This window comes from Mustela nigripes, chromosome 1 (assembly GCF_022355385.1).
Source record: "Mustela nigripes isolate SB6536 chromosome 1, MUSNIG.SB6536, whole genome shotgun sequence".
Taxonomy (NCBI): Eukaryota; Metazoa; Chordata; class Mammalia; order Carnivora; family Mustelidae; genus Mustela; species Mustela nigripes.
Genome location: NC_081557.1, coordinates 223,868,151 through 223,880,758, shown reverse-complemented (window position 1 = coordinate 223,880,758; position 12,608 = coordinate 223,868,151). Strand labels below are relative to the sequence as shown.

General features: G+C 39.7%; 1 protein-coding gene across 1 annotated transcript in view; it reads right to left on the bottom strand.

The window, feature by feature from the left end:
• Positions 1 to 12,608, bottom strand: part of TBC1D19 (TBC1 domain family member 19) — a 178,211-nt gene that overhangs the window by 22,813 nt on the left and 142,790 nt on the right. The window contains exons 11-12 of the mRNA XM_059382090.1: positions 8,918 to 9,002; positions 6,539 to 6,583 (exon numbers count right to left, since the gene is read on the bottom strand). Coding sequence (XP_059238073.1) covers positions 6,539 to 6,583; positions 8,918 to 9,002 — 130 coding nt within the window. The remainder of the gene's footprint in view (positions 1 to 6,538; positions 6,584 to 8,917; positions 9,003 to 12,608) is intronic.

The following is a 12,608-nucleotide window of genomic DNA, read 5'->3' as shown; positions in this document are numbered from 1 at the left end:
AAAGTGTCCACAGATATTGGCCAATGTTTCCTGGGGGATGGAAGGTGGGACATGGAATTACCCTTGGTTGATAACCACTGATCGAGAGTCCCCAAACTCCTCTGCTTAATGTTCACTAGCAACTAATTATTTTCTCTTTTCTTGTAGGAAACAAATGGTATTAGCAAATTGTAATGTCTGTTTACCCAAGTCTCAAAAATCTATGTGTATTTCTCTTGTTAAGTCTTGTCCTTTGCTTCTATTTTTGTTCTCCATATTCTTCAATATTCACTCCCTCATTCATTTGCTCTCTCATTCAACGATGTCTACTGAGCAATGAGTGACTTTATGACATGCACGATTCTTGATGCTAAATATGTTGGTGCTCAAAAGGTCCGTGTTCTCTTGGAGTTTACATTAGAGTGATACTTCTATTCCACACAGTAGTTAGGATGATTTTGGAACTGGAGAAGAGATATCACTGCGAATAGTAGAGTAGGGGACTCCAAAACTCTGTCCTTCTGTAAGGTGATGGCTAGAACTATTAGATCAACTTTTTTTGAGTTCTGGAATCAATAATAATAATAAACCTCACAATCAAGGAGATGCTTAATAAAAGAAAGAGAAGCTGAATTTTGGAAAGAGAGCAGTGTGGTATTTTAATTTATCTGTCTACCATCGTCCATTGTCCAGTTTGGTGGCAATTATGAAGATACAGCTCCCCATGTTCCCGAGGCAGTTTGCTGGTCCCAGAGTGGACAATATGGATCTTCAATAAAAAAACTGTGGTTGTGTATCTTGACCTGTCTAGTAGCTTCTAGTAGGTACCTGAGGGACTGGGCTTAAGTGGCCTACCCACCATCAAAAGCCTATAAGTGCAATTATACTCGCTACAGCTCCCTCGGGTGGGGCAAGCCATAGACAGACCGGCAACCCTGGGAAGGAAGAAGCTAGGGAAGGAAGAGGCTGGGAAAAGCTCCTTTCTATTCAGGGGAATCTAGAAAGGACCTAAGAAGCACTTCAGCTTTCACTTCTGCCAGACTCCTGCGCTCTGTGCAGGCAGCAAGCACAGGCTAAGGTAGAACCACAAATGGCCTGGCCTTGAAAGAATACCTCAACGCAGAGCCAGGCTATACAGTCTGGGGTAATTTTTTTCTTTTGGTGTCAGATATTTAAGGAAATCTCTATCAAATTATCAGCTGACCACTAAGCTAATGAACAGAGACTTCAGTGGGCACTCCCTACAAAAAACACAATTCTGACAAAAGCAGTTTAGAAAAGTCACGAAACAAATAACTAGTGCACAACAAACAACAACAGATTTTGGGGAGGGGAGACAATCCGATTCCTAGTTACCACACTATAATAGTCAAGAGATCTAGTTATCAACAAAAAAGTTACCAGGTGTGCAAAGAAATAAGAAAGTATGGCCTAAGGGGATCAAGAGTACACTTAAATCATGACGAACACTGAGAAAGGTACGGAAGTGCTGAACCACCATATTGTACACCTGAACTAATACAACACTGCACGTTAACTAACTGGAATTAAAGTTTTTTAAAAAGGATAGCTCATTCATAGGAAACAAGGAATTAACAGAAACTGTCTCTGAGGAATCAGCCCAGACACTGGACTTACTAGACAAAATTTTCAATCAATGGTCTCCCTAGCTGATCTGGTCCCTAAGTCTCCTACCTCACCCTGTACCAGGTTATGTTTTGTTCACTGTCACCAGCTCCGCAGATCATCTTATTCTTCAAAGCATCAGGTACATGTCTGTCATAGGCCCCTCACCAGGCTGTATATTCTCTTCGGAATGTTCTGCCTCTTTGCACAGCCCAGTCTGCATATTTGGTCACTGTTCATATTCTACCTCCTCAGAAATACTTTTCTGATCACCTGACCTAAAATAGCAATGCCCCCCACTATCAATTTTTGTTCCCCTTTATTGTTCATGTCCTCTCTGAAATTATTTTCATTAGCTATTTATTTACTTATTTATTGTTTGTCTCCCTCAATAGAATGTAAGCTCCTTGGTAGCAGGTGCTCAGGTTATGACTGCAGCTCACCCAGCTAGAATAGAAAAGAAAGCCAGAGAAGGACTAAAGTATTTAATGAATACAGTTATATAAAGTGAACAAAAAATAAAAACGAGAAGCTTATGTAATTCCTGTGAAGAGTCTCCTCAGCTCAGAAATTATACTCACCAGTTGTTTAGTGAATCTACTACAGAAAAGCCTGTCCACTAACAAGGCCTCAAATGAGGTGAGAGGGTAATGTCCAATGCCACTATGGCCTGTCATTTCAACCCTAGGAAAGGTGATACAGGGAGGGAGGTGCCCCTGGGTAAGCAACTGTCTGGTCTGGGACAGAGAGTGTGTCAGTGGGCTATAGTCTCTCTGTGTGGACCCCTGAGACCAAGAAAGCCAGGCCAATTCTGGTGGCAGTGGTGGTAGAGGTGTCCTTAAGATTTTATATTTTTAATTTTCTATATTTTATCTATTTATTATTTGAGAGAGAGAGAACATGCAGAGAGGAGAGGCAGAGTGAGGGGAAGAGGCAGGCTCTCTGCTGAGGAGGGAGTCTGATTGGGGGTTCGATCCCAGGACCCCGAGATCACAACTGGAGACAAAGGTGGACACTTAACCAACTGAGCCACCCAGGCACCCCAGAGGTATCCTTAAGATTTTAAAGTATTCCTATCTTTGGCAGAAGAGAGTGAGTAATATAAAATGTTGCCTTGTATTGCCTTGAGGAAAGAATAAAGGGACAGCACACTCACTACTCTTTGTCTCTTCTTATTCTGCAACTTCAGACTCATTGCCCAGGGAGGAGAGTTCTCTCTGATTCTGGTAACATTCTAAAATAACCTGAAAGAAGAGATAATTCTGAAGAATTAAGTTTACGGAAAGCTGTAGGTTTACCCTATTTACCCTATTTAGCAACAAACTACTTTTATTCTGAATGAGTATCTTCTTAGAACCTATTATATACATCTAATTTTTCAGTATGTTTCAATATATTACCCCTTCCTTAGCTTCTGAAAGACACTCTAGCGTACACAGTAACATTTCCCTGAGGCAAAAGGGCATGGTGATGGAGAACACTGCAGTCAAAGGACTTTGAACCCAAAGCCCTTTGAAACTCAACAGCTGGACAAGTTGACATGCTATGCCTCAGCTTATCTACAAATAGGAATAATATTAATACCTGCGTCCAAAGGTACCTGCTCTGTAAGCATTCAATGAATGAACATAAGCTATGTGCTTAGCACCCTGCCTGGTACACAGTGCTGCTTGGAGAACGCTGGCAGCTGCTGCTGTGGCTACTCTTACTGTTATTACAGCAATATTTTTCCTTGGTGTCTTGAGTTCCTAATAAAAGTCTTAAATTATGATAGCATGCTACACCCCAGTGAGACCTTTTAAAAAGCTTTTACATAAAATGGTCCCAGCCTGATTTTCTGGAGTGCTCTTATGTGCTGGTCTATCGTTTTTCTATTTTCCTTTGTGAAACCTCTGATTTTCATTTCTACTATTGTTAGTCATCTTTCCTATCTCTACCGGCCCCTTTCCATGCTTCTAGTTTTGCAGGGCACCATAAACACTGGCAAACCGAGCTTGCTAGGCATGTGTGTGAAGTAAAAGCTAATATATTTTTTTAAAGATTTATTTATTTATTTGAGGGAGTGCAAGTATAAGCAGGCAAGGGAAGCGGGGGGAGAGGGAGAGAAACCCCAGCTCAGAGCTCAATACAGGGCTCAATCTCACAACCCTGAGACCATGACCTGAGCTGAAACTGAGAGTTGGACACTTAACCGACTATGTTCTAAACTAAGTTGAAAAAGCTCTCCTAGGAATGGAGAGAGGAAGAGCTTGACTCCTGGGCACTTCTTTGGGCTCTTCAGAGATATTTTTCCTTTGATTTCCGGATTCTTGGATAAACATAAAAAGTTGTCTGAAAATTAGGTTTCCGAGGAGTCAGAGGTATAACATAAATAAATGTTAAAATTAAAAATCCTCTAATTTATTTCAATTAAATACTCATTAAACCCCTGTGATGACTAGATGCTGGGGGAACAAAAATTAATATGGCCTTATACCTCAAGGGTTTTGCAATCTAGAAAGGAAGATAAAGCATAAACGAATAATGTCAAGATAATATAATAAGAGGTATCAAAGATTTTCACACTGGATATTATGGGAACCTAAAGAAAGGGTCCTTAACCTAACCTGGGGATGTGGGGAAAGCTTCTGGAAAAGGATTGTGCCTGAGGTGAGCCCTGAGAGCAGGGAAAGAAAGGCTTCTCCATACATGAGAGCGGAGAGGGAATGAGGCAGGAAGCAGCACAGTGCTCTGACAGTGCACAGGGCCGTGTGTGCGTGTGTGTAGCTAATCATTTGATATTGCTATCATAAAAGAAAAGTGAGATAGGAAAAGGGGAGATAGAAAGCTAGGAGTCAGACTGAGTAGAGGCCTGAGTCAAAAGAGGTCCTTGAATGCCAGGCTGAGAGGCTTGGACATCTCTTATAAAGAGATGGTAAGCCTGAAGAAAACTTTAAGGAGAAAAATGGCAATTCTGAGATTTTCCTTTTAGATGTAAAACTCAGACAGCACTGTGAATAGTAAAGCAAAGCTAGAAAAGGCTGGAAAAAGACAGACCAGTGAGGTGTCTATTACAATTAATAAGCTAGAGATGGTAAAGCCTGGTTGAAGACAAAGCAGTTACAGTGAAGGAGAGAGAAGGGAGAGGTCCCAGATGCATTTTAAAAGTAAAATGGGATGGCTCTGGTGACTTACTAGATGAGGGGATGCAAGACTGAGAGGAGTAAAGGATGACCACCTGGCATTTGGCCTTAATGACTGCTTAGATGAGAGTACAACGAACTGAGAGAGAAAAAGCAGTTTTGTTTCATTCTTAATTTCATCTTGTTTTTAACCTTTTTTTTTTTTTTGAATAGTGGGTAGAGGAAGATAAATGAATGAGTTCATGTTGAGATATGTTAAGCTTGAGTTAATTATTTTAGAGGTGAGAACTGCAGATGTAAATTTTAGAGTAATGAACAAACAGAACCAAGAAAGCAGGTAAAAAAGCCTGAGGAAAACATGTGAAAAGAAGAGCAGCAGAATTGGGGTGCGATGGGCCACGGGAGAACACCGGTGCTTCACTTAAGAGGGGCAGAGAAGGATGGCCAGTGGAAGAACCTGAAAGGTCACAGTGACAGGTGCGTGGAGAGATCAGTGCTGTGAATGCCAAGTATGACTTTCACATGGAGAGGTTGACAAAGAAGCAAAATACACCAGTAGCAACTGCGTTTTCTGAGCATTGGCTACTTATTAGTCACTGTGCCCTTTTTATAGATCGTGTCTCTTCTAATCCATGTGCTATCGATGATGCATCTGAAGCTTGGCAAAGTCATACAACTTACCCAAGGTCACAGGGTGAGCTGGCAGAACTGGGATCTGAACCCACATCTGTTGGATTATAAAGTCCATGTTCTTAACTCTACTGGGTGGACTTCTTCAGGATGCAACTTAAAATTATCAGAAAGAGGAATGTTCTATAGTGCTTTTCCGAAAAGCAGATCTTAGAAATGTCCAATAATCTCAAATGAATACTTAATATATAATGAGGTCATTACACATTTGATCAGTTTATACAGTCAAAATAGATTATCTTGGTGATATATTTCTTCAAAAATTTTTAAAGATTTTATTATTTGACAGAGAGAGAGAGTGTGTGAGAGAGCATAGGCAGAGGAGGGCCAGGGGAGGGGCAAAGGGAGAGGCAGAAGCAGGCCCCCACTGAGCAGAGAGCTTGAGGTAGGGCTCAATCCCAGGACCCTGAGATCATGACTTGAGCAGAAGGCAGATGCTTAACTGACTGAGCCACCCAGGTGCCCATTCAAAATCTTTTTATTTCATAAATACCACACTTGTAAAATTATGAGAATAACAAAGTTTAACACCGGGCAATGCACTCAACTGATTCGAGCACTGTTGCAGGGAAATCAAAAGGAAGGCCCTGGGCCTGGATGCCTCAGCTGGTGAAACATCTGTCTTTGGCTCAGGCTCAGGTCATGATCCTGGAGTCCTAGGATCAAGACTACATAGGGCTCCCTGCTAAGTGGGGAGTCTGCTTCTTCCTCTGCCTGCCACGCCACGCCCCCTGCTTGCGCTCTCTGTGTCAAATAAGTACATGAAAGCTTAAAAAAAAAAAAAAAAAAAGGAAGGCCGTGGATGGCCCAGTCAGTGTCCTGCAGAAGAAAATGAAGCACCCTAGACCTAAGTCTGATCAGCTTTCTCACAAACATCATTACTGGTTTCAAGGAAAGCCAGATAGGGTGTGCACAGGTTAGCACAAACCTACCACAAACATGGGAAAAATTTGCTAAAATAGATATTCTTTTTTTTCTTTTCCTTTTTTTCTAAGAGATATTCTATAAAAGGTTTACTTTAGATAATAAATTATCCATCTCAACATAGACAAGGTCACATTTGTTACAAAAGTTGCAATTTTCCTATTTCCCACTAGAGGAAGCAATGGTATTACTCTTACCATTTGGTGGATAAAAGACTGCATATTCTTCTAGTCCTAGTTTTCCTGCAAGAAAAACCATAGAAAGTTTCAATATGATTAAAATAAATCTTTAAAAAACAACTAATTTTGTGGATGTACTCATAATGGTGTTTTGAAAACTACTAGAGTTACCGGCTCCTTTGACTTCGTTTCAGGATATGGAATTAATTTGAAAATCTACCAGCTAATCTTTTGATATTAGCAAATCTTTTCCTCAAAGTCAACAGTATAAACTTAAGTATGAGCAACTGATACAAAGTAATTAAAATAACAACTGCTTTCAACTTCCTTAAGAACTTAAGAAGAGAAGCATCAATTTAGAAGCATAGACTTGTTTTGCTAACTATAAATAATTCTAATCTATTCATTAAAGTAAGTCCTAAGCCTCACAATGCCTCATTAGCTTACATGCCTTTGGAATGTACTGAAGAGTTAAAAATTAAATGTCTTAAACCATATAGTGGTAATATTTTCTGAATCTTAAAAAGGTTTATGTGGTCTAAGAATGAGGCTAAATATTGGGAATCAGGATTGTTTCAGAAAATTAAAGTAATTTCACCATAATCAAATATTTAAAAGTAGTTTTAAAAAATAGCTTTCCCTCAAAAAAAACCAACCAAAATCAAAACTAGCTTTCCCTCAACTCTTAAGGTTCTGAGTTTTTTCCTGCTTTCCACTGAATATGTTAAAGTAGCTTTTATCTTGACAGTTTTTTTCCCCCCTTATACCTTTGAGTCTATTGACTAGTCTCATGCATTCTTGTACTTGGCTTTACGGTAAGCTTTTAGTGGGAAAAAAAAAAAAAAGAAATTTTTTTTTTTTTGAGAGTGGTGACAGAGAGGAGAAAAGAATAAGGAGTATGAACAACTTAGGTTAGGGTGGAGATAACAAAGATAACAAAGACTGAGCTTGTGAGTAAGGAAAGATTGGAATAATGAAAAGTGGATGTGTGAGAGAGAGAGGGAGAGATATGGATGGTACAGAACGCCAGCTGGACATTAAATATAGAGCTAGGTGAAAACCCTTGTAAATTTCTCAGTGGTAAGAGACTGGGAGCATCTGTTGTTCTACTGGAGTGACTCTGGTGAACTTCTGGATGAGGACTGGTCACCAGAAAGATCAAGTAATTATTAGAACCTTGGAATTTTCAGCTCCGTCTGCCATTTTCCAGAGAGGGAGACAAGTGCTGGAAATGAGGTCAATAACTGCTCATGCCCACCCCAGGAAGCCACCACAAAATCCCAGTAATAAGGCATTCAGAGAGGTTCCAGGTAGGCAGACACACAATCACTGAGAGGATGACACACCACCTGCCCACGGGAGCAGAAGCGCCTATGCTCAGGACACTCCCAGACCTTGTCCTATGTATGTCTTCATCTGGCTGTTCACCTGTGTCCTTTATCATGCTTTTTTAAAAACTGGCAAATGGACATGTTTTCCTCGGTTCTGTGAGCCCCTCTAGAAAATTAATTGAATTCAAAAAGCAAGTTGTTGGACACCCCCCACACCCCCAATCTACAGCCAACTGGTCAGAAGGACAGCAGGTTATGTAGACCTGTCCTAGGGCAGGGACTATAGTAATCAGGTTAGACAGACTTGGGAGATACAGGAGAAATAGTTTCTTTCTTTATGGGAACAGCAGAACCATCATACACAATGGGGTTATAAGCTCTCAGTGTTGGGTGTTCACCACTTAATAAAAAGAAATTGGTAAAAGCTTCCAGCTGAAATCAGATCTGTTGTCAGGTGACAGCAAGATATTGAAATAGCAATATCTTGTAGGCAGCTAGTGATAAAGAAGAGTAGAAAGCCCTCAAATAGAAATTAGAGAGCTAATAGCATATAAATTACATCAAAATTTAAGGGTGGTAGACCATTCCAAGGGAAGGGATAAAGAAGGGAGAAAAGGAAGTAGAAAAAGCAAATTTGTGTGATAAACTCATAATTAGGAGGGAAAGTCAACAGATATGACAAAAACACCAACGGAGGAGAAAGAGGCAGGAAAGATAAAAGAGGCAACTCTAAGTGCTGCTTCTGGAAACCACTTGCTTGTGATTGTGATGAGTTGCTTGCGCCCTGATTTGAGTAGGAGTGAAAGCACAGTTAAAATAACCTGAGAGAAATCTTAAGTACTTTACAATAAAAAATTCAACAACACCAACAAATGTTATAAAATATAACAGACTTGGTATGACTTTGTATATCTTAAAGAATACTCCCTTAATGTAACTAAAATTTTACCTCTTATGTATTCAACAACACCAATAAAAGCTATAAAATGTAACAGTCTTGGTATGATTTTGTAAGTCTTAGAGAATACTCCCTTCATGTAACTAAAATTTTAACTAAAAATTTTACCTCTTATGTATGATTTCGGTGGTGAAGCACTGTTGTACGCAAAATGACCCAACACAGATGTGTCCCGGGAAAAACAAAGCAATACCTGGGTACAATAGTGTAAGAAACAAACAATTAAGCACTGTTTTATAACAGGTAATTTATTGCTATTTCCCTCTTAGGAGGAGCAGGATGGAATCTTTCCAGTTCAGTGTGGTATCTGGAAATGGGAGGAGCGCCCTCTATTGGTACACTTATGCTAAGTGTTTTAGTGGATGCTAATGTGATTTTTCACTCAAAGTTGACCCAAAGATTTCTCACTGTTAGCCTTGAACAATAGCAGATAATGTATGGCACTAAATACCATTGGATTCTTTTATTGTTTTCTATCTGGAAATGAGAAACAGCTGGGAGAAATTTAACCCAGTAACAAATGTGTAGCGGGGACCCTAGTTAACTAGAGTGGCACAGAGTCATTTGGGAAGTGCAGGAAACTGGACCTAGAGTCTTCGCAGGAATGCAGCAGCTGGCAGTTGGGCATGTCAGGGTACAAGGGAAGGCAACTCATGGCATCTAGAAGGGAAGGCAGCTGGAGAACAAGTGGCAGCCCAATACAGGTTAGTAGCTGGTTGTTCTGCCCAGCAGGTGGAGTGTGGCATCTGCCTGGAGATGAAAACAGGAAGGGCAGAAAGTCAGAATCAAGGATATTCTTAGGAGGAACTGGGTTGCTGACATCAGCTTAGAATCTTGGGGCAAAAGGTTGATCCCAAGGTGAACGGTGACAGGAAATCTGGGTCCTGGTATTGGAAGACCTGGGATTCAAAAGATATTACTGAGAAAAGAATTGGAAATGCCAGGAGAAAGGCAGAAGTCCAGTTAATAGAATAGGGGCACAAGGTCAGGGTTGGACTAGCCGCAGGAGCCAATAAAGAAACTGTAGATCCAAGGCATAAGAACGGAGCCCAGCTTTAGAAAAAAAATAGATAAGGAGATTGCACATCAGTGAGGCCTGATGGTGAAATGTATACCAGCCACTACCACTGATTTGTTTTTATTGTATTTTAAAACATTATACAAGGAATACATGGTTATGGTAAAAATTAGAAGTACAGATCATCAAATACCCCTAAGCCCAGCTGTGTTAACATTCTGATGTATATCCTTTCAGACTGCTCTCATATGTACATCCATTTTTCAAGCAGAATTATGTATGCAATTCTACAATCCATTTTTCTCAATAATATAAATATTCTCTGCTCATATTTTTAATGTTGCAGAAAATGTGTCACTATATGGATAAACAATAGTTTATTTAACCTTTTATTGTTGAACATTTAATTTTTCCACTTTTCCCAGCTGTAACAATGCTGCAATAAACCTCCCTATAGTTAAATATTTATGTACAGCTTTATTTAACTTCCTAAAACTGGACTAGCTGTCTGGTGAAAGCAATGGGCATTTTATTTTATTGTTATTATTTTTTAAAGATTTATTTATTTATTTGACAGACAGAGATTAAATTTATTCTCTCACAGTCCTAGAGACCAGAGATCCAAAATCAAGGTAATGTTAGGGCCACACTCCCTCTGAAGCTACTGGGGGAAAATCCTCTCTTGTCTCCTCCACCAGTTTCTGGTGTCTCCAGGTGTTCCTTGGCTTGAAACTGTACAACTCTAACCTCTGCCTCTGAATTCACACAATCTTCTCTTCTTTATCCTCTAGGTCTCTCTTTTTTGTTGAAGTATAGTTGACATACAATGTCATATTAGTTTCAGGTGTATAATATGGTGATTTCACAATTCCAAACATTATGCAATATTTACCTCGTTAAGTGTACTTACCTTCTATCACCACACAAAGTTATTATAATACTACTGACTATAACCCTTATGCTCTACTTTTAATCCCTGTGACTTATTTATTATACAACTGGAAGTTTTCACCTATTTTGCCTATCCTCCCACCTCTCTCCTGTCTGGCAACCACCAGATTGTTCTCTGTATTTATAACTCAGTTTTTGTTTTTCGCTCATTCATTTGTTTTGTTTTCGTAGTTCCACATATAAGTGAAATCACGTGGTTTTTGTCTCCTCTGCCTGACTCATTTCACTTAGTATAATACTCTCTAGGATCACTCATGTTGCTGCAGATGAAGAGTAATGAGTGGGTAAAAAGGGTGTGGTATATAAATACAATGGAATATTACTCAGCCATAAAAGAGTGAAATCTTGCCATTTGTATAGCATTTCTGATAAATTCATTTTGTGTTAAAATCATTACCTATCTGGAATTTGTTTTGACACTGCACTGCTAGAGTTCTAATTAGAATTTGAACTCTACCACTTACTAGTTGTGTGGCATTGGGAAGTTACTAGATTTCGTGGTGTTTCAGTTTCCTCACATGCAATATGCATACCATAAGATCTATATCAAAGGCTATTGTAGGGCTTAATTAATATACATAAAGTGTGTTGGGGTGCCAGAGTGGCACAGTCAGTTGAGTATCTGACTCTTGATTTTGTCTCAGTTCATGATCTCAGGGTCATGATCTCAAGTCCTGTGTCAGGGGGAGTCTGAGAGTCTCTCTCCCTCTCCTTGACACCCCCCCGCCCCGCTTGTGCTGTCTCTCACTCTCTCTCTCTAAAACAAATCTTTTAAAAAAAAGTGTGCAGAACAGTGCCTAGCACACGGTGAATATTATCAAGATGTTAGCTAGTATTACTACTACTATTACTTTAATTTTAATCTATATTCTATATTTCCCCACCCACTAGTATATTTTACTTGGTTTTTATTTATACGGCTCAAGACTGTCATGTTTCTTCAAATTTAAATTTTCTTTATCCCCATTTCTGGAAAATTCTCAGCCATTATCTTTTTGGATGATGCCTTTACTCCATTCTCTGTTCACTTCTACTTGACTTCTGTAAGATGTGACTGAGCTACACTTACTTACTTGACTTATTTAATTACTTTTATTCTGTGCTCCATTCTGAATGATTTCTTTTCTTTTCTTTTTTTTTAAGATTTTATTTATTTATTTGACAGAGAGAGATCACAAGTAGGCAGAGAGACAGGCAGAGAGAGAGGGGGAAGCAGGCTCCCGGCTGAGCAGAGAGTCCGACGTGGGGCTCGATCCCAGGACCCTGGGATCATGACCTGAGCCGAAAGCAGATGCCTTAACCCACTGAGCCACTCAGGCGCCCCTCTGAATGATTTCTATAGATGTTATCTTTTAAAATCAGTTCACTAATTCTTTCCTTCTGTTTCTACTACGCCCTGGACACTCTTCTAGGTGCCTGGTGTTTGGGATATAACAAAGGAAACAAGCAAACAAATTAAAAAAAAAAAAAAAACAAAACACCTCTCTGTGGAGCTTAATTATGGTGGGGGTAATAAATAGCAAACATAACAAATAACTACATGATATGGTATTTTAGGTTGTAGGTGTTATGGAAACACAGTAAACGGGAAATGGGAAAGGGTTGCCATTTAAGAGCAAGGGCTCAGAACTTTTTCATACTGTTGGTGAGAATGCAAGTGGGGGTAGCCACTCTAGAAAATAGTATGGAGGTTGCCCAAAAAGTTGAAAATAGGGCTACCCTATGACCCAGCAATTGCACGACTGGATATTTACCCCAAAAATACAAATGCAGTCATCTGAAGGGGCATCTGCATCCCTATGTTTATAGCAGCAATGTCCACAATAGCCG